A 27,998-nucleotide genomic window follows, 5' to 3' on the forward strand; every position below is an offset into this window, starting at 1 on the left:
AAAAAAAAACCACAAAAAAAAACACCGTGTCGCCGCATCAATTCCGGAACTTCGGTCTGACCAGAGACCGACTATTTTATTTTTTTGGCCTAACTGAACACTAGGTAAAAGGATGTCTTCCAGTTATAAATGGAATCAGGCAGAACAAATCATCCACTTCACATAATTTTAGTTTCTGCCTGGGCAAAAAAAGCTGTTGGAAAGAGACAAGCATCGGATTCGGGGGGGGGGGGACAAATATTGATTTAAATTATAAGAGAAGTAGCTCATTGGTGACTAACACCAGTGTCGTTAACCTTCAGAGCTCGACCACCCAACTTAGGACGTGCACTCTTGGTGTTATTCCCTTGGTGTTATTCCCTTGGTGTTATTCCCTTGGAAGGCAACCGGGATGTCATTACATTCTATTTGCTTGACCGACCAAGCTCCTGAGGTCCCTGGGCTGCTGTGGTTTAAATTGGTTTTATATGGCCACAACCGTCCCCCTCCCCTTGGAACTGTATACATTTGGGGAAAAAAATCAGTTCAAACAGTCCTTTTGTACAAGCTCTGATACAGCAAGCGAGGTTTCTTTCTTTGGTAAATATTTGAGAGAACACTGTGCTATTCATTATAAGAAGCTCACAGAGCAACTTACAATCGCCACAGTTTTAAATGTTTAACTTGATCATATAAATTCCACCTTGGACAGATATTCACTGCATGTGGGAGCTGAACATGTGTGTAGTTGCACTGAATATTAAAGACGAAAGACTGAAGGTTTACATGTTCAGCTGTCAGCAAACGACACTAGAAAACGGCCCCTTGATGCTCCCCACCAAACACCTTACCCAGACACGGTAGGATTTGCTGTCTTCATACCCCTCGGAGAATGTATACCCCTCGAGTTGTAAGATGTAAGCCTTGTAATCGTCTCCGTCTGTCTCCTGTGTCCAAAGCTCATACCTGACCTCATTTGTATTCATGTATTCGATATTCCAAGGTCGTTGCCATGATACACGAAGCCCTTTAACTCGGTCACAATGTATGCCGCCCACCTTGCTAGGAAAGACAGGGAAGTGAGGTGCTATCTCGGTTCTCGATTGTTGGCACTCTTGAAGACCTTCTGAAAGCAGGTTCAAAATAGATGGAATGTCGACGGCAGTGTCTTGGTAGATTCTGTAGAGCCAGTCGGGGTTCGAGCAGCAGAGGTGCTGGGGAACCTCTTGCGATGTCAAAATCTGTTTCTGCTCCTGCCGACTTAGGTGTCGTATCCCACCGTGTGCTGGTAGTGCATCGGGATGCCCAACAGACCGATCCGGGCTCCAGTTCCTCCAGGACCTGTAAGCAACTCCCATACCGGGGAGCTGAACAAGCGTCTTGTACGGGGTGTAATAGTCTGGGTTGATGGCATACGGGAAGAGCTCTAACAGCATGGAGCCTACTGGGAGGAACATGGAGAGGATCAACAGGGAACCGTGCATTCCTATCAAAACCTTGGAGCAAGACACCAACTCTATCAGATCTTTGATGGGGTAGTCTTCAAGTCCTGCCGTCAAGACACGCAGGCCGGTGCCCTGTGCAACAAGGGTAACTAAATCCATCTCATTCAGAATCAGTCTCGTTGATTCTCTCTTGATCAGCACAATGTAATCATCTGATGCTTCGCACCTCCTAGCACCCATCTGGTTACGGACAAAGGAAGTAAAGACCCTCACCTCCCTGGCTGTCAAGAGGGTGTTTGGAACCGGTCCCTGGGGAACCTGAAAGCCATACTGGTACCAAGTTGTCACGTTTGATAACCCGACAAAGGCCTCCTCGAAGCACACCAAACTGTCCTGGTCAGCACTGTCAGAGTCGCTCGTGATTTCATCTCTAAGAATCGGCCGGTAGTTGAACAGAGAGGCATACAAGTCCATGAATTCACCGGCCGGATATCCATCCAGGAATACTAGTCTAGCGGTGGGTTTGAAGTCTCCCTTTGCCATCAGTCCACTCTGAAGCATGGTGTAAAACAGCGGGAGGAGGTCATCGTGGAACACGTGCATGATGTTACTCGGGTTGAATCGATTCATGAGAAGGTGCTTTCCTCTGAAAACAGCCACGGTGTTCGTGTCTTCCAACGCCGCCACTGGCAGATGACTGAATCCAAAATACTGTGTGTTATGGTTGGGCACTGAAGACAAGTCCACCAGCGCAGGATCGAAGGGGTTCTCAGGAAGCCCGAAAGCGATTGACTTAGAACCACTTAAGAAGACAAACTCCTTATGTTTCTGAGAGAAGCACAGGTTGTGAAACTGACACATCCTGTCTGTGTTGTTAGAACCTGAGCACCAAACGGATGATCCACCTGCCAACAATCTTCTGTCCACGATTTGAGGGTCCTCTTCACCATCATCTAAATGTTCCTGAATTTCTGATTGCGACACCACTTTATTACCCAACTCCTCTTTCTCCGAGCAACGGGAGAGTTCCTCTTGGAGAAAGTAGCATCTGTATTGGCTCCAGGCTGCTATGGCCATGACTATCAGAGCCAGGTAGTCTGACACAGCCATTTCACTGGTGTGGAAGCTTCGGACACAAGGGTATGAATGTCTTATCAATCATCTGCAGTGCAGCAACTTCGGAGATTCCACGAAGAAGCACGGGTTATTAAAAGTCCATTGTCTTGCTTCCAAGATGAGTATCTCGGCGACCACAGCCGCACCCACTACATCTGCAACTCAGTTCTGTCCACAAAAAAACGAAAACAATACATGTAACGATTAATTGTTTGACAAAATAAGAAGTCCCTCCATGTACAAAAAAAACCCACCATCACCTTTGATTGTAAGCCAGACAAAGGTGTACCGACTGGTATATACATCAAAGCCATGAATACCAATCGTGTGTTTATCAATGAATAATGCAAAATGATTGATCTCCATATTTTAGTATTGCATGAATATTACAGTTTAGTATGACAATAATATTGATTAATTATCTGATGAAAGTATATCTGGCGGATTTCTTAGATTAAACACTTCTTGATTCTTGAATCGATTACCTAAAAGAGAATCTAGAACAAGTGCACTGTTGCAACATGGATTAAAGATATCATGAAATAACGTAATCAAACAATTTGAACTACTTAGACTAGGGCGTTACATTTCTTGGCGGGAAGTGAAGTTTCATTTAAAAGTCAACAGCTGGGGGGAAAATGGGTATAAGGATGCAGTGATAGAGAAACGATGGTAAAAAAAAAATAATAAACCAGCACAAGTGAACACAAACACAGTTAGCATTTTACACCTACAAATGTTTAAATATATACACTTTTGAAAAAAAGAAATTGTGCAATAACTCTCGAGCATATCGCCCCAGGGTACTCATCCCGTGGGCGTCCTAGAGAGTAGAGACGAATGCACTCGTTCTCTTATAACCATATTCCGATCGATGGATGGAGGCAGCTAGCGGATACATGACAACGAACTTGATGATTCCGTTATACAACACTGGCTGCTTCAGTTATGCAACACTCAACTTTGGTAGGGTAAATTCGGATACCATTTCTTAATATTTCAAGACGGCTGTCCGGCCTGTGCAAAGACGACAACATTATGATAACAATCTGGACCAAACATTGAAACCCTGAAGGCACAAGATGAAAAAGAAAGAAAGAAATATAAACAAACAACCCAACATGCTTGTCACAGCACATACCAAGCTCCTCGTAGAACTGACAAGTATGTCGTGTACAGGGATGGTACCAACATTCGATTGTATGCCTTTATATAACTCTCTGGAGAAGTCGTGTATTTGGCCTTTGGAGTCATGAACTCTAAATCCACAACTGCTCATCAAACCAAGGGAATCATTTGACTTACATTGTATGCATAGCGAGTATCAACCGCAGACGTTCGTCATGAATCTGTTTTTCAGTTCATCAGTTGCTAATAATTAACTAATGGTACTACAAGCAGCTTGGAATTCCTAAGCGAATGCAGTGTCACAGATCTTCCGTCCCCTGACGTCCATGCTCAAGTGGGGAACTGCCATAACATAACACCGCGCTGTCTGCACAACACTCGATTCGTCTAGCTGCATTTTTTTGCAACGGGGTAGCACTTAAGCCGCGCCCGTGTTATTATGGATGCATTCCGCCCGGGCATCTGCCGCCCACGCGCCCGCCAAAAGCATGCCATAATTCCCGCCGAATTTGTGCGGCGCGCGTGAATAATTGGATTTCAGCAACGCAGTCATAATGCATAAAGCCATAATGGTAACACGAAACAAAAAAACAGCTGGGGCCTCGTTGTGGGTAATTGTAACTTGGGAAATTTTTAGGCAAGTAAATGTCATGTCGCACTAATAAGCAAATAAAGACGATCAAATAGGCCTACTTAGTCTAGGTATAAGTGAAAACAAGAGCAAGAGGCTAATAGGCTCTTAATGCATTCGTTTATTGGTAGTTTTATAATGTGAATATTCAAGATTCTTAACCGGAATATTGACAGTGCAACTTCAAAAATATTCAAGCCTAAAGCGGTGCTCCGTATAGATGGACATTTCTTGTGATTAATGTTTACGAGAGGAAGTGCACGTCTCCCACCAAAAATCAATCCCAGCACTCGAGCAGACGTATCTTCAACACACAGAGACCTCCGCGCGAAGGTGAATTTAATTAAAGTTCTAACTCCCTGCTCTGGCCTCGACTCGTGCACGACACGACGCCAATCCATATCCCTCCGCGGCCGTTTTCTCCTATGTGCGCTTGGTGGTTGCTGATCATACCCGCACATAGGCACAGCGCTGGACAGACGATGACCGCCCGTGCAGTGTGTGCATAAACCTAATCGCCCGAGCCGACAGTACAATCAGCCGAGCTGCGCGCGTGCATACCCGTTGGCGCTGATTAGAACTACCTTGCTATCAGCAGTAGATAGCACTCGTTGGACGGTCTACCTGCCCAAGACAAAGAAGGGAAGAGGGAGAACATGGCGACCACCGAGGCGAATACCGAGCAGACGACAGGTTCAGGCGAGCCGGCAGACCAGACAGCCGCTGCCGATGCCACCACCAAGGGAACCGAGCCTGAGATGCGAGCTGTGGTGCTGCAGTCCTTCGGGGGTGCCAACCGCGTGAAGGTGATGAAGAAGACCGTCCCGACGCCTAAGGATGGTGAGGTCCTAGTCCGAGTCAAGGCCTGGTGAGTTCGGGTTTCCGCTTTTAAGGATGGCTAGCTGACTTTGATTGTTTTGAGTCTCATCATTATTTATGCATGTCATCTTTCAAGGTGATGTGACATTGGGTTTTGCCGATGTCGATATGAATCTTCCAATACCTCTTGACTCAAAGGAAGAGAATGACATGTTACCAAAATGTCAGACTGACTGTAAGAAATAGTTAATGCACGACAAAATATTGAAGGTCTGCAAGACACAATCCCGGTAGCTAAGAGTACGATATAATCCAAAATCATGATGTTCACTTGTCCGTGAATAGGAAAGTTTACAATGTTGTTTTCCCAAAATGTAAGGTACTTTTTTTGTTAAAAAAAACACGACATCACTACATCATTTTGGAACGATCAGTTGAACTTGCTTGACTATCATCACAGGTCTCCGTCAAACATTATTTTTACCCAATAAACTATTGACACTCCTCCTCACCAACGTTATCACATCCTCAAGAGATTGCCGTGATGTACAACGAAGTGTTTGGTAAAGAATTACTTTCTATCGCGTGAGAACGGGAGAAACGCAAGTAAGCCCTAATGAGTCCATCCGCTGTTGAAAAAACACATCAGTGGAAATCGATTTAAAAAAAAAAGCAGAGGCACATCGTGTAGGAAATTATAAGAAATTGTATAAGATGCGGTTGTTTTGATGCACTGCGTGTCAATTCGTGATGCCAGTGATGGTTTATTTATTTTAGTTTAATGCATCAATGCAACTTGTTAAAGACTAATTATTTCTTAATGTGATGTAAAGCTTTGCATGGTGTAAAGGTAGAATAAAGGATGAAATTTGCGGGTATACCCACTTTAATTATCTCAGCAGTGAAGAAGTGTGGTTCTGAAAAGAACCGGAGGTGATCTTTTTTTTTTTTACGTTTCGGACAGTGTACTCTGTCCGTCCTCAGGAGAATGTTGGACAATAATATTGATACTTATAAAAGCTATATAAACGGTATACCATGGTGAACTGGGGAAAAAAAACATTTATTATTTTTTCTCACGAATGTTTCTGTCAAAGAAAACCCAATTGGCACCAAACTGTGCAGTTATTACTTTGGAATACCAACTACATCATTTTGTGCAGTTGAAACATTGTTCCCCCTTCGCATATGCAACACCTCGCACAGAAAATGTGCAGGCTGATCTGAGTGAACCATTAATCTAATGAGCTGCTTCCAAGCGGAGACAATATTTGCTTGATTCAAGATTTCAGCAAAGAAATTGACTGGAGCGGGGCTTGAACCAGCGACCAACGGATAACCGTTCCGGTGCTCTACCAACTGAGCTATTCAGCCCTTATGTCGGCGTTTTCCAATAATGTGTCAATGTCTTTGTTCAAGGGGTGCTAGACAGAAGTTATAAACCCGCATATGCCTTGTAGCCAGGGAGTACGTCCTAAGTCACGATGCTAGTAACACTTATATCTATGTTGCAAAACTGGGAAAAAGCATTGTGGTTCATTTTTTTTTGCCGGTGGGAATTGCTAAGTACTAGAACATGTTATATAGACCATTATCATGTTGCGGCCATCTTGATTTTTCTCCATTCAAAATCAACGTAACCAAAGCGAGGCTGGAAGGAAAAATAGTCTTGTTCCTTTTTGCACAAAAAAATATTATCATTCGGTACTGTTATTGGATACGGGGAACATGACTGAAATGGTGGCAGCCTGATAAAGGTCTATTGATACTACTCGTGCATGCTGCTTCTCGGCTGATTTTGATACTTCGCTAATTAATTCCATCTACCATGAGCAATGTATTATTCTGAGCAGTTCCTTGAAATTGAGTGCAGCTTTGCACAAACGGATTGATAAATTACTTTGTTATTTACCTTAAAATAGGAAAACCAAATTGCCCCAGACTTTTTCTGGTCCCTGGGAGGGGGCGTGGCGCAAGTTGCGTGCTTTACAAAAAGCTCGGCTAGCCAGCATAGATTTCCAGTACCAGCATTTTATACAAACCATAAACTGTAAAGGGTACCATCGACCAATCTAGGGGTTTTATTATTAACAAAACAGAACTAAATAAGGACTTGTAGACTGTAATAGATCGATTGTGCTCGGCAGCCATCTTTGATGTGTGTTTTGTAATGTTAATTCGTTAACAATGAACGCACAAGAGGTCTGCGCATGCGTAGAGGTCTGCTCATGCGCGTTGATCAAAACCACACACCTCAAATATGGCTGTAGTGCAAACGATCGATACCTTTTGTTGGTAGCCTATACCTTTATTTTTCATTTACTCGTGGTATCTTTGTACAGAGCTCTTAACATTGTAGGTAATGCTAACATAAAATCAAATGGTATACATTTTGCCACGCTCAAAAAGCATGGACACACCATTTAAAAATCAATCACCTGTACGAACGAGCAGCGTGCATGATCGCCAACACCTCAAGGGTAGGCTTAGGCCCCCTACTAATTTGGTACAAGTTGGCCTATAGTGCTCAGTTACAACCGATAGAACAGTAACATTAAATGCAACATCAACGCTAGAATAGTATTTCTATACCACACGCGTATTGGCAAGTTGCGTATTTAGAATAAACAGATTGCTTCCAGAGTACAGCATTTTGTTGATTGCGATGAAGGAATCAATCTTGGGGAATACTGTGCACAAACTGCACATGCTATAATCTGAAGCAAAACCCTGAGACCTATAGTGCTTAAAAAAGAAATGGCTTCTGGCAAGAATCAACAAAACTAGACCTCCAAGTCCAACACTACATTAGGCAAAAATCTTCTTTGTGTTATGTATCTGGGATGCTTTGCAGGATACTAAACGTGGGAGAGCACACGATATACTGCGCGAACCCTCCTCCGCGCAATTAATTGGCAATGGTAAAGCTGTACCAATGCAGATTGGAAATTTAAAACTGATTGCGCGACAGTGTCTGGCTGCGCGACAGTGTCTGGCTGGATTGTGTTCTGCGTGAAGGATTTTAATGAGCTGCCTCCAGTTGAATTACCAGGGTCCCTGGATCATAAATCTAAATCATCAACCTCTTCTTTTTCTTTTCTTTTTATTTATTTATCTGAATTCGATAGGTTCCAGTTTGGAGACACTGTTAACGAATCCGGACTCTGGGTGCACTTTATAACGTTTGACATGCATTTCGCTTTGCGTCCTTGTCATATTCGAGTGCAACGTGCAATGTGTACAGTCGCGTCTCAAATTACCTTAATTCGCAGGGCTGGTCAAATTCAATTATAACCGTGTTTCTGCCGTTTCGTGAATCGGACGATAATTAAGCTCTGCCCCAACGTACTATAGTACTTTCAGGACTACATAATTTGATTTAATATCAACACACTCAATATTCCATATTTAATCTACCATTTTCATGACTTCATTTGAAGAATAAAAAGGTAATACGGTTTTCGCAGGGAGAACAATATTATTCTCACTGCGAGAGAGATGGCGAGCAAACTGTTTGGTCCGTTTAAATTACATTGTGATCTAGTCAGGTATAAGCAGCCGTATTTAATATTGCTCTTCTAATATTTGTTTTCCATAATCGAAATTAACCGTCAAAACAGTGTTTAACCTGTGGCAATTTGGTAAACATATTTTCAAACCAATTCCATATCGTCACACTTTTGAGCTACATTAATTTGAGGTTTACAAATTACACATATATCCGAGTTTAATGCTAAAGAGTCTTGTACGTTCCGCTGAAAGAGAAGTCAAAATAGGTATTATGTGTATCGTTCTGCTTGAAATTTGGAGTGAAAAGCTCACCATATGGTCGATGAATACTCAAGAGAGAGGCAGAAAAAAGTCGGATTGTCCAGCAGACCTCATTATGCGTTCATGTTATGACGTAAGTCGGAGGCGATTTGCCGCCTAAACGTCCCCACGCTTCTTTTGCATGTGCAGGACTAGTCTTGATTCGTGGAGCTGCTGGCAGGCGAATGCACAACGCGTGGTCTTTGGATGAAGCTCAATTAAGTATTACAAAAATAATAATAAACTGTACATAAGCAGTGCCTCGCGGATTTTCATAGAGTAGGCCTATGATGTGTAAAAAGAAAACTGCTTAATTCATAACATTTCATATGCAAAGGAATCTGTTAAGTATACTCATGAGATGCAATTATAAAAAGATAGTTTCATATCGGCGTTTTTTGCTGAGACCTTTTTGAAAGCAAAGAGAAAAATGTCATTATACTTTGCAGAAAATAACGCGTTTGTGCCATTGTAATAATTGCTTTGAGATGGTTTTTATCACTGGAAAAACAAAATGCACTCATGAACTGGTGATAAATCTGCGATGTATCTCAACCTACTGGTTTTGGCTTTTTAATGTGCAACACTGATCAAATTTCACTAGTACTTAAAGAGTTTAATCAGTTAATGATTGTGAAGAAGAAAATTTGTAGATATTTCGTTCAATCAAAACATTTCGTCCTTCTGTTGTCCAACTTTCCGTCTTTCTATAAAACGTATAACCCACATTTTCCCCAACGGGCCCTGTAGTGAATCCATAGGCTTCAATTTGTTGTTGAAATTTTGAGGGGGAGGGTTGGAGGGGGCAGGGTTGCCAGGGTGGGGGTGTCGCGGGGGTGGGGGAAGAAGCTTGGGAAGGTTGGGGACGCAATTTGAAGCTATAGGCCAGAGTTTAAACATCTACCGTATCTAAAGGTTGGCAGACTGGCAATGTCTTATTGTTGCACTTTTTGGTAATAATACAGTGCAAATTTAGTTAAAATCCATATCAACTTGGATAAATTATTGTTCTTCACCCCTCCCCCTGCCCACCCCTCCTCCTGCATCGCCACCCATGGGTGAATGAATTCATTAATTTATTAAAATTATAACAAAAAAGGGTCAGATAATCTAAACCTGTCGGTCTGTCCATCCATTTGTAAATTTAATTCGTCAATTCAGTCACACAACCACACTTTGAGTGTAGATGAGCTGCACAATACGTGTCGGTACCTGCATCAGTATCGGTTTACACACCATCGTTCATGCGTGACATCTACGAACTACAACTACAACTTGTCTCTTTGCTCTCATTAAACGCCTGAAGCAACTCACGCCTGACAATTCAGCTCAGAAACAAAAACATCACAGCAGTACATAATTACGGAAGCCCGACTGTGCCAACCTTGCGCAGAGTGACCTGCTGCCCTTTGGGCCCCTGGTAACCGAATTTTTTGAAAAAAAATAAAAATTGAGGGCCAATGACGGTCACCTTCTATCTAATCCTCATTCGACCCTTGCCAAATAAGCTGGTTCAATTAACCTTGCAGCCAGGGCTACACCCAGGCCGTGTCAACAAACTTTCGACCAGGCCTCCTGCCAAGTCTCATTGAAACATCAACAAAGACCTGTAACTTGACACAGTCATCTCCCTTCATAACTGCATACCACAGCCGCCAGTCAAGTATCTTTCCAGCGCACTGTCTAGCAACTGTCTGGACACTGTCTGGCACGTGGCTTTTTGTTGTATTGCTATGAATAGGGTCTTGCGTAGTGCAGGAAAGTACCTGCTGCCCAGAGGGCAGCAGTTGACGAGTTGTTGCAAAGTTTTTTTGTAAACGCTGCGCAGGGTTTTAACAGGTGAAGAAGAAAAAATATTTTTAACGATTTGCAAAGTATTGCATTATTGTGCAAAAGTATTGTGTTAGTTCGCAAAGGTATTCCTTTAATTTGCAAAACTACTGCATTAATTCGTAACTGCATTAATTGTAAAGCGCTTTGAGATTGTTGATACGATGGAAAGCGCTATATAAGCATTATAATTTATAATTTGTTATTTTGCAAAAATATTGCGTTATTTTGCAAAAACAAATTATTTTCTACTTGTTAAACCTGGCAGGATTGGGCCTCCGCACATATTCACTTATTTCAACAACTCTATAGACTGCAAGCAGATGGTAGAAAGTTAAAATCGAAAAAAGAAATTTAAAAAAATAGGAATAACCAAAGGTTTGTTAAGTTAACTGACCAATCGAACCAGGGAATACCTACAAACAATTACAACTAACCACCCCTCACCCTGAACAATTTTTTGCCACGCTTTCCTCCCTCTACCAATCAATAACGTTATAGAACTAATATCAACCAACCAACTTTTTCAGCAATTTCTGGCCAACTGGCCAACTAACCATCCGATGAGCTGACCAAACATGAAGCAACACTCTAGCAACCAACCAACAAATAAGCAAACAAGCAATCCAATCAACCAACTAAGTAACTAACCAACAAATCACCGATCCTCAAATCAACCACCTGTGGCCAACTGGCCAACTAACCATCCGACGAGCTGACCAAACATGAAGCAACACTCGAGCAACCAACCAACAAATAAGCAAACAAGCAATCCAATCAACCAACTAAGTAACTAACCAACAAATCACCGACCCTCAAATCAACCACCTGTGAAATCCACACTGAAAACAAATAACCAAACAGCATAGGCCTACACTTCAATCAAACAAACACACACAATTATTGAATGAAATAATAACTCAATGAACTACTTGTCAATGACTTCTTTCAAAAAAAATATGCACAGGCCGTTTGATGTTGCTGGCAAAACAATTTTGTAAACAGAAATGCACAACATTAAGAACATGCCAAAACATATAAGACATGATAATGCAGATACTGTTTCTTTACATGTATTTATTTTACAATCCAGTAGCTTTATTCCAAATGGAAAATTTTTGAGATTAGATATGCAAATTTCCATCTTTTTACCACCCGGGGAAATTTGGAACCTAGATGTACATGTACATGTACATTTTGCGACCTCATAAACTTTGATTGTGTACACACACACAAAGCTACCAGCAAAAACGAATGAAACGAACTCGAGATGGAAATCTGCGACAACGTCTAGTCTTGTGACAGAGATTGAATAAATACAATTATTTACAGTACTTAGTTTTTAGGTTGTTGATTTTAAGTCTGAAAGTGTCGTTCAAAAATGAACCCTGAAAACTTGAACCTCACATATCACGTACTCTATTTTCTGTCTACAATTCTAAAAAAAAAAAAACTCTTGCACAAAATTATCAAGGCATTGGCAACACTGTTTTTGAACAAAAGACTTAATTCTTCCAGTTGTCATGTTGAAATTAAAATTATCAAAATATAAAAAAAATGAGGAACTGCTTAAAAAATGGTGACAAGTCATATAATTGTTGTTCTTAAAAGGCTATACAACCCGTCTAAAAAAAAATGGTACAATTGAAAACGATTTTTTTTTTAATATTAAATCTCAACATAAGTAAGTCGTTTTGAGCATCACATTAAAGAAAAAAGACCAGGCTTTCCAATACTTTTTGTTTCATCTCATTTGCTTTTGTCAATCCAGAGATAACTCCAGTTTACTGCGGAACACAAAAACCGAGTTTGTTTCTTTTGCCAAGTTGCAATCTTTTGTGAGCTTCAAGACAGCATGGCACAGTACTCGAAACAACTCTGCCCATGCATAAAAGTGGCACAAAATCGATTTTAGTGTATCGCACTAAATTGATTATATCTCTGAATTGACAAAAGCAAATAAGATCAAACAAACACTATTGGAAAGCCCAGTCTTTGTTCTTTAATATTATGCCAAGTAAGAATAACTTATTTCGACATTCATATTTAACCAATTTTTTTCTGATTGTACCATTTTTTTTTAGACAGGCTGTACTTTCCCTTCACTTGTGAAACAAATGCCAGAAATGTCACCGTTTTTCCCTCAAATATTGATGATTTTTTTCATGTTAAGAAGCCTCTCATTATATCTCAAGATTTCTTTACCGACCTTAAACTAGATTCCAAATAACCTGCAGCATTAACCACATCTGTTACAGGCTACATTGCTGGATCTACCTGTAGGTACACTAAATTAATATCTGAAATTTCAAAATAATAACTGTGTGCCACTATTTATCCATTTGTGTGAAACATTCAAAGAAGTACAAGCACATTCCACAAATTAATCAAGAATAACTAGTAACTGTTTTCTCATTTTTCCTTCATGCAATGTTTCACCATATGGTGCAAAGTATGTGCCAGAAATTAAGTGCCATCGTGAATTTAACCTAAAACAAAAACCAAGCGGTTGGAATAAGGTTTATCAACACAGTGCTGAGCCCTCTCCATGATGCCTCGTATTTTGACACATAGGAAACAAAAAAATTGACTTATTCTTCATTATCTCCTTCTAAGATCGCCGTGAAAATTCACGCAAACATCCCAGCCTTGCAGGTGGGGATGTTTTTTTTCTCTCTCCGAAATGTCACGTTATTCTAATGCGCCGTTGCCGCAAACACACACACACTGAGATGGCTCCTCTTGTTGGCACGGCAACCACCCTCGCCCGGTTTGATTGTGATTATCATCTCGGCATTGGCTACTGATCTCTAAGCACGTATAAGGGCCTGTAGTGAAGTGGGAGATTGGGTCGGTGGACAGTGCCCCTAGTGCACAGCATATACATGTAAGCATACATGTACATAAAAATGAGCATAAGCGGGAAAACAAACAAATTACAATGCACTAATTATGTACAATTACAGATATATGTACACATGCACTGTGTGCAGTCATGCATATTTTTGTTCATTTCTGAAATAACGATGCAGAATCACAAAATGTACTACTCAAACATATGGTTGATGTTTATTTGTTAATTTCTACTATTCTTTTCCATCCCTATCCATCAGTAAATAGATCTGTGGAATTAGCTCCTGGGCCCAATTTCACGGCGCTGCTAAGCACAAAAATTTGCTTAGCACAAAAAAAGTCTGGCTTGTGAAAGCAGGTTACCAGCCAAAACTCCACGTGATTTTCATGCTAAGCAAACAACAGCTGAATACTTATCACGAGCAATATACATCATATGGAGTTTTGGCTGGTAACCTGCTTTTATAAGCCAGTCTTTTTTTGTGCTAAGCAAATTTTTGTGCTTAGCAGCGCCGTGAAATTGGCCCCAGATCATCAGGTCCACTTACCGTAAATTGAAAATTTTACACTGAATGTAATTATGCACATACAGCTGATGCCATTTTCCAAGCATCTTGCAATATTACAATGGAATAGGGCATCAACTGTATGCAGATCATGGGCGTCGCGAGGGGGGGCAAGGGGAGGCACTTGCCCCCCCCCCCCTGGAAAAGCAAAAAAAAAAAAAAAAAAAAAAAAGAAAGAAAAGAAAGAAAAGAAAAAAAGAAAGAAAAAGAGGCGCGAAGACAAAGTGGTGTAAATTTAATGAGTTGGGGGGGGGGGGGGAATTTCCCTGCCCCCCCCCTCTAAAACTGATAAATCGAGAATGTGTTGAGAAATACAAGCATTTTTGGGCAAAAAATGTTTTGCCCCCCTCTAGAAAAAATCCTGGCGACGCCCATGATGCAGATCAATATATTCAATGTAAAATGTTCAATTCACGGTGAATTGAGCTGATGATCAGGAGCTAAATTCCAAAGATCCGCTAATTAAGCACAGGGAAAAGGTTTGCTAAGCAAAAACGAGGCACCAGTGAAAATGTCACATGGTTTACATTGCTGTTGACTGGTTTCCTGCAGATTTTCTTGCTCAGCACGCACATTTCTACTTGCATCCAGACCTTATTCAACGACCTCATTAAGAGTCTGAGCTAATAATACCCAGGCTAAATCTCCTATCTAAACAATTTTTTGACCGCGCAGCTGACGTCAAAACAAAGTACATGTAAGTAGGCAGACCGCAATAATACTCTAGCGAGTTCCAATTGGGTCTAGAATCCCAGGGTTAAGACAGATGTGCATAGGGATTCATGTATTCGGATTGCACTAAGCAATCAGTATTACATCCGGTCGTTTTGCAATATAAAAAGGCAGCATGTCTACTGGAAAACCAACACCAACGCGCCAGACACTTTAAATTCAAGCTGCATAATTTTTGTGATGTTGTAAAAAAAAAATACAAGTCCTTCAATTGCTCTCAAAATGAACTCATTGCAATGACAGAAGACAACTTTCAACAGTCCGTGAGCTAGAATAAATATTTTTAATTTGCAGACAGAATTTACATTCTAAAACAGCAATAAATGTTTAGTATAAATTTGTTACCCATTCAAGTACTGGTTTATTTATGACTGTACAAGCACTCAATAAATTGCAAAAACTTATATTGAAGATTAATTTGTTAAGACCACATTTTTATGCCAGGTGAGACTGTTTTAGAAAATATAGTTCTAAGGAATCTGACATTAACACCAGCCTGATTACCTATTCATGATCAAAGGGGTCAGGTGTTCGAATCCAGCTGCAGACCATATTCTGTGTCCTTGGGCAAGCCACTTCACCCCCACTTGCCTCTCTCCACCCAGGAGAATAAATGGGTACCAGCATTAGCTGGGGAGTAACCTGCGATGGACTGGCATCCCATCCAGGGGGAATAGAGATTACATTCTCAGTTGTTTCATGCCAAGGAAACCAGAGATAAACGCTGGCCTTATGGGCCATATATAGTGGCTCTTGACAAACATTACTGTTTAAAAAAAAAAACACTTTTACTTCAATGATTAAAATGCTGACTTGATATTTCACTTCTATCTATTCTATTTGCAGTGGTCTCAACTTCTTGGATCTAATGACGCGCCAGGGATCGGTGGATGACTGCCCCCGGACGCCTTTCATCCTGGGCACGGAGTGCTCTGGGTACATCGAAGCGTTGGGCACAGGTGTGGAAGACCTCAAGGTGAGACAGCAACTGCTTGAACTGAGACTAGTCCTCTCACTTATCCTCTTATTTAACCCATAAAAAAGCACTTGTTCTTTGTGTACCGGTATCAAAAGAGGTAATAAAAAGCAATGAACGTTTGAACTTGTACACTGTCAAAGTGCCTCCCCTTAAAGTGTACATGTAGTTCATAACATTGTTCAAGTTCAGCAGTTTATTATACCTATTATTTATCAATTAGGCCCTACCTCTTTTGATATACCCTGTCTTTGTTTGATACACACTGCTATTGTATTGATTCTCCGATGAACCCATAGATACATGGAGTGCTTGGGCAGTTTTGGGCGGTACAAGAAGTAACAGGCAGGGCAACTTTGGGCTCTACAGAAAGCTACAGAGAGTTGTAATGACTCGAGTCAATGACTCGACTCGAGTCCGACTCGAGTCACAATTTTTGGTGACTCGACTCGACTCGAGTCCTTAAGGGTAAATGACTCGACTCAAGTCACTGTGAGCAAATGACTCGACTCGACTCGAGTCCCTCATCAGAAGACTCGACTCGAGCAGCGAAGGCTAATAAGACTCGAGTCCCAAAAATAAAAGCACAACTTTGAGCAAAGTATTTGCAATGACTTACGGTGCAAAATGTATGCTCACTTCACTTTGCGAATAGCAGTCATGTACAAATATACAACGTGTCACAGACTCCCACCTCATGGTTCTAGAAAGCACAAAATACTATCCAGGAACCAGATTTTTAAACACATTTTCTAATTCGCTGATTCATCATTGGTTTTGGGCGATTTCTTATAAAGCTATTGGATTCGAACGCTGGCTAAACTTATGGCCTCCTTTTATAAATTTTGGTATATAGTGTTCAAATATTCGTGACTCGAATTGACTCGAGCTAGATATTTGACTCGACTCGACTCGACGCGACCTTTTGACCTAATGACTCGACTCGACTCGAGTCACTTCTTTAAAATGACTCGACTCGAGTCGAGTCACTTCTTTAAAATGACTCGACTCGACTCGAGTCACAAAAATCAGTGACTCGTTACAACTCTGACAGAAAGTAACAGACAGGGCAGAAAGGGGCTACTAGATTACAATTACTAGTTTTTATTACATGGGTGCAAGCTTTCTTGTGATGTTAATTTGTTTGGGGAAGCACCATACACAGTTTGGCAAAGCTATTAACAATTTGATATCCTTCAACCTCCAAAACTGACCAAAATGTAACAACAGGTCATATGAAAGTAAACAGAAATTGTGACCGTTTTGCAGTTACTGTAACGCTGCTGAAAGGTCAGTGCAATGAAAATGGCAATCTTGAAAATGGAACAGATTCAACATTTTAGAGTGTGCTCATTTTATTTTTCCTTCTTTGGGTAAATTGTGAGTGGGCAGAGACATGGGGGAACAAAATTCCACCATAAACATGCATCACACGACCCCGTTGCACCGGGTAAATGCATTTCACACCACCCCGGAGGCTTTCCGGCACTCCGTTATGAAAGCAATAATGAAATTCACAGGTTTACGCCTCTGGAAGTCATATTTACAGGCACACTCTGACTGCAAGCAAGTGATAATAATGTTGTCTAAGACAGCAAATAAGGCCGAAGACCGGTTATTGACTTGCGCGCTTGTACTCTCGGTTCTTCAAACAACTTCTGGCATAGCTCTCAGCACATCTGGCATGGTGGCTACGAAAAATGCTAACTGGTTGGTCACGATAATAAAAAAATCTGCACTGTTGTTAGCAAAGTGTGCAGACTTAGAGTCGGGGTCTCTTCCTTCACAGTGATTCAGACTGTCAAGTACTACAAGATAACCAAGCTGCTGGTTGCTCAGATATGTTGTTCAGAGAATCCCAAAGTTGAAAAGCTCAGAGGGAAGAACACCAAATCCTATTTCAGTAAACATTTGTTTTTCAACTTGCTTTGAGTAACAATGGGTAGTTTGCGGGTACACCATGTGGCTTCTTTCTCTTTTGTGAAGAGGCCTGGTTCTGATCAGAACTGGAGGTGAGACGTGACCTCAATGTTTCGACTAGTATAATCTACATGTGGTAGTGGAGGATCCTGTTTTGCAATTATTAACCAGTTCGCGCTCGGATTACTTTGACATGACCTGACCCACGGGCTAAGGCCGTCACCTGCATGTAGCACACCCTGATATTTCTGGCCTCACTCGCTGTGAGCGGGTCGCAGACAGATATTTCAGACCTCGCTCGTTGCGTGTTTATCTGTCATCCATTCTGAAAACTGCAAATCCTTTGCGTGTATACACGTCATCCGACGTGAACTGGTTAATTAGAGATCGCTTTAAAATTGCAATGCTCTTTTTGCTGTTGTTGTTGAAAACTATTGCCCTGATCCTTGATTTGAATGATACATTCTTGCCGAGTGATTTGGGATTGTGTCGGAAAATCCTTTGTGTATTATTTGATCCCGTCAGTAACACATATTTTAGAAAGCAGTTCATCGGAATTGTAATCAAATTTTCAAATAAACCACAAAGGGAAACTGGATAGGTAGGCCTACAGTATACTAATTTTTACAGTTCAATAAAAAAAATGACTGGAGCAGGGTTTGAACCTGGGACCACCAGATTGCCGTTCCGGTGCTCTACCAACTGAGCAATGTAGCCCTAGAGGTTCACAGTTCCCAAATTTGGCAATGTCTTTGTTCAATGGGCACTAGTCAGAAGCCGGAAGTTGTAGGTTTAATCCCTGCTCCACTTAATTTCTTCGTTCGACTTTAAACAAAAAAAAGTAATAATTGCAATCAAATCGAACACAAGTCATCTGTTCTCAAGTCAAATTACAAGCCATTTTCCAGTGACCTGACTTTTGATCGACTTGTAGCTGGTCGTGTAATGGCTTGTATGATGAGATTACTCCTCAATTGTGCATTTCATTACGATCAACCTACCTCAACATCCACAGGTCGGTGATCGCGTTGTTGCCTTCCAACGCAGCGGCACGTTTGCTGAGGCCATCGCCGTACCCACCAAGTACGTCTACGAGATGCCCAACAAGATGACGTATGAAGAGGGCGCCGCACTGGGTGTGTGCTACGCAGCGGCTTACATGATGCTGTACGAGGTGGCTAACTTGACTAAGGGCAAGACGCTGCTGGTGCACTCAGCCGGTGGGAACTTGGTGAGTAACTATGGACAAAGGAGATTCAGTAAAGTTGACTGCACTACACAGTATACTCACATTTTCATTTGGAATCAACTCCGATTTTAGTTTGCAAAAAGCGCTAAGAATGAATCTTTATGAATCGCTCACTGAACTCAAGTAGGAAATCTTGACGTGGGGCCATTCAGAGTGCAATTCAGAAAGAATTCAATCATTCAAAATATAAAAATTTGTTTGGAGGTGTTTGATATCACGATTCTCATCCTTAGTAGGACTAGGCCTACATTTATAAATCAATTCTATAACAATTTATGTACAGCATTGAGCCACCCAAGCAAGCCTATTTGCAGTACACCTAAGAAGTCCCCTAAAAGAAATAGCAAAGAACAGTACAGACAGTAACAGGGAATATTAGTGCCGCAGAGTTCTTTAACTTGAACTCTGGAAAGTCTACAAACAGCACACCATAACACTACGCAAGAAATAGGCATACCTTAACCCTAAACTGCCCTGAATCCTTCAAAATCCTCTTTGCCAAAGTAGAGGAATATGGAGGATTGAGGTTACATGGCGAAAGTGCGTAACTGATTTTGTAGGATGCACTTCAATGTCAAAGTCCTGGGCCGGACCTTGGGTTGTTTTTGCTCAGCCATGCATAAATATATGCCTGGATTATGCTTTAAATCCTCCATACTGCTCCGTACTGGCTAAGCCTCAACATATTGACAGTCACTGCCGCAGGATTTTGCAGGATTCAGGCAGTGGTTACCCTTCCACGGACCACATCAAGAAATAATGGAGATATTTTGCAGGATTGAGGCTATATTTTCCATGAGGCAAGTTGGAGGATTTTGCAGGATTGAGGCAACATCCTAGCAAAAAGGCCTAGGGAGTTAGGGTTAATTACCCGTCACAAAGACATTTAAATTGCCGATAAAGGACAGCTCAATCAAGAAATCAATGGAACGGATGTCAATGTTCCGACTTTCATTTGTTTGTCTGCTTGCTTGTTTGTTTTGCATGGCAGGGCATTGCCGTGTCTCAGCTCTGCAAGATGGTGGATGAGATCAAGATCTTTGGCACAGCGTCCACCGCCAAACACCAAGCTATCAACGACAAATTTGACCACCTCTTTGACCGCACCGCATGCGACTACGTTGAGGCAATCAAGAAGTGAGAGCTGCTCTTTTCATTTATTGGTCATTGTAGTATAAATTTGGGTCCACTTTTTATCCCGAGGTAACATGATTTTATAATTCCTGTGCACTCCTTCACCCTCCTTTTGTTTGATCAGTCACAGACAGTCAACATTTTTTAATCATGTACCCTTGCCATGCCTTTTTACACTGGCTAGTCAGCAACAGTCAGACCACATTTCTTGTAGACACTGTGACAGTCACATTCCATCAACAGACAAAAGTAGGTGACTGGTAGGCACAGCTGGCTTATCACTCTCCTACAGTCATAGGATAGCTATATCATGTTTCATAACAAAAACAGCTAGTCAAAGTATTTTCTAACGAAATTCAGTTGGAAATGTTTCTCAGTCCCAAATTCAATTCATGTCTTTTCAAATATTTTGCAATGACTGACCTTCATTGAGATAATATATGATAAAAAAAGTGGCAGCAGGATGCAAAATTCTTTTCGTTAATATTTGTTTTTTAATGTTTGACATGCTGTAAAATCATTAGATACATTGTAATTTACGTAATTCAATTAGGGGCCTATTTGACCCTTTTAAGTTTTAAAGGCAGATCAGATGTGTTCAGTATTTCATCATTTGTTCATTGTGGGAAAGTTTGAGATTTAATTCGGCGCAATCTGTTCTAAAATATTGCAACACAACAAATACCTGCTTTGAAGCAACTGATTTCAACAAACATGACAAATCGGTTGAGAATATTTTTTCCACAACAGAATTGAACCAAAGGGACTTGATATTGTGCTAGACTGTCTTTGCGGCGAGGACACAAACAGAGGCTATGATTTGCTCAAACCCATGGGAAAATATGTTCTGTATGGTAAGTACCCAAAACCCACGAATCTAGCATGTCTAGGAATGTCATTGTCAACGACAGTCACACGTAAAAAAAAAATGGCCGCCCCCATGACATTCACATGGACTGGATTTGGGACAAGTTTTTGTATTTTCAAGTCTAGTTCTCAATCATCAAAGTTTTGGGAGCAATATTCAATTCTTACCGTAATTCACCAACCTGTAGGCTGCTTTTAAAAGTTACCGGCTGGGAGTTCCTTTTTACCAACGCTTCTACAGACCATGGAGGAAGGAATAGACTAGATTATCTTGATGGGCGCCGATTTTAGCAGACGAAATCTTTCCAAACACGATTATGTGTAGCGCCCTCAATTGTCGAATAAAGCAATCTAGCCTTGGATTCAACACGCGAGTATAAATCCTCGGCTTCGTTTCGGCATCGGCTTCGATCGGAGGAGGGGGGGACTCCCTGTCTTTATAATGACTCCGTGTCATTATAAGTCCAATTTCTACATCGGAAACACCACATATTAGGCTCGAGGTTAAAGTATTCCCTTTTGATGAATGGCATAAAATTAGGCCTATAATTCTGGAGCTAAATATAAAAGATCATGAAGACGAAGCCGTAGGCCTACAGTATTAAAGTTGTGGGGGAAAAACGATGTGACGAGAAAATGTAGGACTGATACCCATGCGCACTCTCAACTCAGTTTAATCACCTCGACAGTCACTGTGTGATTTTTCTCTCTACTCCTGTCATAAATACAAGAAACTGTTTGATTATTCGTACTTATTACTCTGATCTTCTTTTGCATTTAGGAATCTCCAATGTCGTTACTGGCGAAACGAGGAGTTTCTTCAGCTACGCAAGAACAGTGAGTTATGTCGCCTTCCCTTAAAAGTATGCGCCTTCCCTTAAAAGCACCAGCTAAAAAAGGGAATTCTCCCGAAAATGTCTAAAAGACCTTAAAACACGATGGGTGTGACTGAGACCTTTAAACCTACATCCTCCTTTTACTATGGCATGATGTATTTACTGACTGATTATGACCGTTCCGACAACGCAACGGGACATGGCGAACAAGACAACTTGTAATTCGTCCAAAATAATGTAAGAAATCATTGCATATCGGTTACTGCGGTCGTAGGCCGGCTATTCGTGTATCTTTTTGAAAAGTCGAAGGCCAACATTTTATAAAGTGCAGGAAATGTGTTCCGAAGTGTTCAAAATGGGAACATCTCTTTAGATTAATAATTTGATATCAGGAGATCGTAATTATGCAGCGTACATAGATACACATAAAACCAAACCCACGTGAGTTTTTTTATTCAGTGGCGCCACTAATTTGAAGCCGTACAGTTACTCATTTTATAGTGGGGTCGCCTATAACATGGTGCACTTCGACGTTTCCCTCAAATTTCTTCGTGTAATGTTGCCAAACCTCTTTGTTGAAAAACTTCAAATTTATTCAGTTAAAAACTGGTACTTTTACCTTAATAATGCTTGCTGTCGAACCTTTGTGAACAATTTCAGTGTAATTATTTTAGTCCGAAACGGTGGCGTCCGGATAGTAGGCACACATTCGGCCGAGTGTTCCCTAACGTGGCGCAATTAAACAAATCTCGGAAAAATTCTACGTTAGAATGTAAGAATTTCTTTAAAGTTGATAAATTCTGATAAATCATTATCATCTCCACTCGCATACCCAACTACAAGTTTGTCAGGAAATTAGTTTCTTAATTTTAGGCGCATTTTAAAAGGGTTCACTGTTCGAATTGCGAAATAAAATCGGAAATTCACGCCAAAATAGAATTTCTCTGGAATGTTGTAGCGGGTACGTAAACTCAAGATTTATGAACGGGAATATTTGGAGATTAACGAAATTTCACTTACTGTGAAATTTGAGGTAATTTTCGCTCTAGCAAAAAGGCCAAAAATCAAAATGCGCCACGTTAGGGACCGCACCACGTTAGGTATAGGGTACATCAACAATTTCAGTGTTATTATTTAACTCAACAATACTTTGTTTTCCGTGTCCCCAGTGGTGGAACGTGGACAGCGTGAAGCCGGGAAAACTCTGGGACGAGAATAAGTCCATGTCCGGCTTTCAGTTCTACCACTTTCTGTTCAACCAAGGCGGCGAGGAGGCGGTCACTACAGTCATGAACGAGATCTTCAAGCTTCACACAGTCAATATTCTCAACCCGATCATCGACTCCACCTATGCCTTCGAGGAGGTAGGCCATAGGTCCCGCCTGGAGACAAGACTAGTGACGATACACTGCAAAAACTGCAGTTAAATTTTCACCATTGGTATCTATATAGGACCATCTGGTGTTAAATTTTACTGGTGTTGTCTTATATAGATACCGAATGGTGTTAAATTAACACTACAGTTTTTGCAGTGTACGGACAAAAGTCGCAACTTGCTTCCAAAAATCTCATGAAATTTCATTCGGCTATTTAGAAAGTTGCACCATTATTATAGGTCCTGACATTTTCAGCCGTCTTTTCTGTCGTTTTTATCGATACCGAATTCATGAAACAAGTGTTCTTGTAATTTTTTTTTGGGGGGGGGTGTTAAATTGAAAACCAAATTGAAATTCTGCAATTTTTTTTGTCAGATAACGTATTTCCTTTTTCATGAATTAACAGTCGATAAAATAGATTGTATTGTGTCTATAATTCTCAGGTTGGAGAGGCCATGCTAAAGATGCATGACCACAAGAATGTCGGGAAAATACTCATCATACCAGAACAAGAACCAAAGCCAAAGGTATACATTGAATTTTCATCATTATATCTATTTTTGTTTAATTATTAATTAATTTTCGGAAGACGTGTTTTTCAACCTTTCCATTTAGTAAAATATGGACAGCATTATTGTTCAACTAATTAAATTTGAAATATAAATAATGATTTAACATTCCACTGGATATTGCAAAAAGAGTGTTTTCAACTTTAAACATATTTTATTTAATCTTGATCGGAATAATTCATTTCGTGTCTGTTAAAGTTTCATATTTTTTCCCCTATTTTCTCTCCTCAGGCCACCTCATAATTCACTGTAAGATATCGTGTTTGTTTACGATGCACGTGGTCCCACGAAAATTCAAATCACGGAACCCTCATTACGTGGTGTTTCCATATTGTTTCGTTCGTCCGTCTGTCTCACAATCTGTTTGTCCTCCGGTTACTGTTCATCATCTTTCAGCCATCCACACGTACGTCTCCGTCAAGCCATCCAAACGTCCCACCCATCCACTGGACGTGCATTACATAACTGTTCACCAAAACTTGGTTTCCTGCCATAGTCTTTCAAATTGTTTCGTGCATGCAGTGTGAGCTGCTTTGTATAAACTAAGCGCAGCATGTTAAAACTTAATCGTCCATGGTTCAAACACTCAGTTCAAGCTAAAGTTATGGTCGATGTTTTTTAAGTGGTTTCATTGAGGGAGGGGAAAATGAGGGTTTCCTGGTGTGTTTTTTAAAGGAATTACGTATACTCGGGTTTCACTGTGCAATCATTGGTAGTGCTTGAAACTGATGTAACAGGAAACCGATTTGGACAAAGTTTTTAACATTCAACCACTTAATTATATTTGGTTTAAATCCATGCCAGTATAATGTATAGTTGGAATTAAAAAACAAAAACAAAAAAGAACTAACCGGTAGTTCAAGGTGTTTTATCATGGTGCATTTTGAAGAAGACAGGTTTCACCATCTGGCTTTTACCAAACCATTCCCCCCCCCCTACCTCAATCCTGAATATTTCCCACCCGACCTCACATCTCCGCACCCATCCTCCATTATCCACAAGCCTCTACTAACCCATCGTGCCCATTCTCGAATCACGTCCCAGGTATGAACGTCTGGTGCCATTCATTGGTATTCTGCCATTGGTTACTTATAGTTTATAAACAAGCTTCTCTGCCTTGTTTGTTTGTTTATTTGTTTTTAAATTGAACAGCCTTTAATATTTTCTAATCCTATTTTATCCGGTAATTCTACAGCCTGTGACCGTGACAGAGACAGCTGCTTCGGAAGCCAGTAGCACAGACGACGTCAAAGAACCAGACACACCCAAGTAAACCGGTTTGTGAAGAGACACCGCCTGAGTAATCCCTCCCGTGTACTAATCTCGTGATTTGAAATTCCTTAATCGGATTACATAGGATTAGAACCATATAAAGCCTTAACAGCCACATTAAACATAAATGCGTATACTGAAATTTTTTGTTTGCTCTGTCTAATGCAAAACCATTAATGTATGACTGCTGCCCGTTATATCACTGTCAAAGGTCTTTTAGAAAACTGAAATCTAACTTGCTTCTTGATGGCAAAAATACTAACCATTTGAGTTTATACCACAGAATCCGTTTAAGCCTGAAAGGAACCGAAAGGACTTTACAACGTTCTAAGAAAAATTGCAAACTGCCACCGAAAAAATAAAGCAGTTTGCGACTAGACTTCGTCGAACGACTTGGAGGAATTAAATTGGTCGGGTTATTGAGTATTGTGATTAAAACTATTGTTTGAAGATTAAGTTGGTGTTATGAGAAGTAAGGCAAGTTTTGAACAGGTATAATGTTATGGTTGAATTATGGTATAATTGGTTGATTTTGTTTCGTTCATAGATGTATGGTTATGTATTAATTTTGTGAAATTGTAAGTTTACAAGTAGGCCTATATAATTATGACGTATAAGATGACGCTTAAACTAATTAATCAAGTGATTTTAATATAGGTGGTACCAAAAAAGGGGAAAGTTTCGAGTAAGAGCTAGATGAAGTACAGAACAAAATTTCAAATGAGTTTCACAATATCAGCTGCAGTGGAGGGTGGGAGAAATAAGATTTATCGACGGGGAAAATGGAACAGACGGTTCACTTTCGATATTTTTTTTGTCAGAAATGGTTGGTACTTTCTGTAATGAACGCTTCACGTTATACGCGCTGAATTATAAAGCGAAAAAGACGCCTGGTTTACCGACATAATCCTAACATACATGTACATCAAAATGCCTTCCATAAATACATGATTATTGAACCTTCCATGAAATTATTCACACAATATAAGCATTACGAGAATGTACATAAAATGTTGGTGCTTGCATGACTCAGTGTAACGTAATGAGTACATTAGGTGCATGCGTATATATATATATGTAAATCAGAATATAGTCGGCAGTGCCGTGGGATTCGCGCCATTACAAAGGAGCTTCTCGATGCCACATTATCAGTAACATAATGACATAATGAATCACAGGCGACGGATCGTATCTGCGATCTTTCGTCCTCTTTCGGAGCTGCATGGTTTCGGTACGAATGAAGGTCTAACTGCGTTCGGACGCCCAAAGCGTCGCGTCGCAAGCCCACCATGCAAATATCGCAGACATTCCGACTGATACGTATCATAGGCATGCAGTCGCAGACTGTCTGCAGTGTGATTACTGGTCGTTAGTGTTGATGAAGCTTTCTGGTATCGTTGCGATCTACGAATACTCAGTTAACACATTGAATAAGAGTCAATCAGCCCAACACTGTAGTTTTATCTGTATATTGAGATGTAGAGAGAGACAATATAAAAAAATATAGTTTTATAGAGGAAAAATACTAATAATTATACAAAATAGTGAGGAACTGTTTGCATACACGTTGTTTGTTCAATCATGCAATGCAATATGAAAGTTGTTGGTAAAAAGAAAGTTTGGGACATTATATAGTCGACTGTGTCTTTAGAATTACCGATGTAGGGCCTAAACGTAGTTTGTTTTGTGGATGTCATAGATCTGTACATCTTTGAAAGCCAAAACATTGTGGAAAAAAATATTGCCAGTGTGATATTAAAGTCGGTGGCACTTTAAGCAATGTAAAATGTTCGCCTAAGCTTTCAAAATCTAAATAATAATCAATGTAGATCGAAATAATTGCAATCATGTTCCTTTATCAAAGAACCCGTCTAATTAATAACGAAAATTATTAAATTGTTGAAGCATTAAACACACATATAGTAGGGCCTAAAGTGGGCCTCAAAACGGCGCCGTGTTATACATGCAATATAGAAACAATGTTATTGCGTCACACCAAACAATTTCGAAATTTGGGATTGTTCTTTGTCTTTGGCCTCACCAGATTCTATAGGCTTTCTAATACATGTACTTGGAAAAAATTCTGAAACAATAATTACGAGAAAATGTTCTGAACCAGGAGTTGCAACTTTCCTCCCCTAGATCCGCCGCAAGCACTCATTAACAACTCTTGTATTATCATGGTCAGATTCATAAAACTATAATACTGAGCAAAAGGCAGCAAACCCCGTTGATGCCCGATGCAGGTATATCGTTCTTTGTTATGCTTTAGAATGATTCTGCAACTATAAGGATTACGCTGAAGCCGGAACGAGGCCATAACCTATAACCTATATGGCTTGTGACGCGAATAGAATTATGTTATGTGTTCTTTATCAAGCTTCTGTTGAACAGACTTAGGCCTAATTGGTTATTTAACTAAAAGCATGAATGAATTATTGCATGTGAATTAAACCTCGTCAATTAAAGAACTGGGTTCAGACTATAATGGTGTTGACAGCAGTAATTGTAAAAAAAAAATCGCTTGAGCTGTGAAGTCACAAAGCCCATTACGTTGCCACCATGACTGTGATTAGTTTAGACTATGAAAATACTTCAGATATTATATTGGGAACTTCTCTCACAGTACGATGCATAATTGTTTTGGGGTGTTTTTTTTGCATTGTGCGAATACCTCGGAAGCTTCACTATACTTGGAACACATGTACAGGTTGCTCAGACACTTGTTCAAGCATGATGCAGACATTTTGTGCAAGACCAGTTTAAAGTTATAGTTAGAATTAATTTTATGAATGCACAAGACTGTATAATGAATCACTTATAAACTTAAAACAGAGCAGTAACTAACCAGTGCAAATATAATAAAAGCCAAATAAAGAATACATTTACG

The 27,998-nt window shown here is 40.4% G+C and overlaps 2 protein-coding genes across 3 annotated transcripts; one reads left to right on the top strand and one right to left on the bottom strand.

Moving 5' to 3' along the window:
- Positions 1-37: 37 nt before the first annotated feature.
- On the bottom strand, positions 38-18,943 carry LOC119739269 (protein O-linked-mannose beta-1,4-N-acetylglucosaminyltransferase 2-like). The gene is made up of 2 exons (XM_038214131.1): positions 18,807-18,943; positions 38-2,708 (listed from the first exon to the last, which is right to left on the bottom strand). The coding sequence occupies exon 2, from the start codon at positions 2,532-2,534 to the stop codon at positions 777-779; it is 1,758 nt and encodes a 585-aa protein (XP_038070059.1). The 5' UTR covers positions 2,535-2,708; positions 18,807-18,943; the 3' UTR covers positions 38-776.
- Positions 4,161-27,996, top strand: LOC119739270 (synaptic vesicle membrane protein VAT-1 homolog-like). 2 transcript variants are annotated; one of them, XM_038214133.1, is made up of 10 exons: positions 4,640-5,167; positions 15,756-15,885; positions 18,821-19,036; positions 20,046-20,191; positions 20,939-21,042; positions 21,837-21,892; positions 23,061-23,255; positions 23,711-23,794; positions 24,068-24,085; positions 25,032-27,996. In XM_038214133.1, the coding sequence occupies exons 1-9, from the start codon at positions 4,956-4,958 to the stop codon at positions 24,077-24,079; spliced, it is 1,155 nt and encodes a 384-aa protein (XP_038070061.1). In that variant the 5' UTR covers positions 4,640-4,955; the 3' UTR covers positions 24,080-24,085; positions 25,032-27,996. The 2 variants fall into 2 exon arrangements, with proteins under 2 accessions (XP_038070060.1, XP_038070061.1); XM_038214132.1 differs by lacking the exon at positions 24,068-24,085 and having other exon boundaries at positions 4,161-5,167.
- The last annotated feature ends 2 nt before the right edge of the window (positions 27,997-27,998 follow it).

Source organism: Patiria miniata, unplaced genomic scaffold, assembly GCF_015706575.1.
Source record: "Patiria miniata isolate m_02_andy unplaced genomic scaffold, ASM1570657v1 HiC_scaffold_30, whole genome shotgun sequence".
In the NCBI taxonomy this organism is placed as follows: Eukaryota; Metazoa; Echinodermata; class Asteroidea; order Valvatida; family Asterinidae; genus Patiria; species Patiria miniata.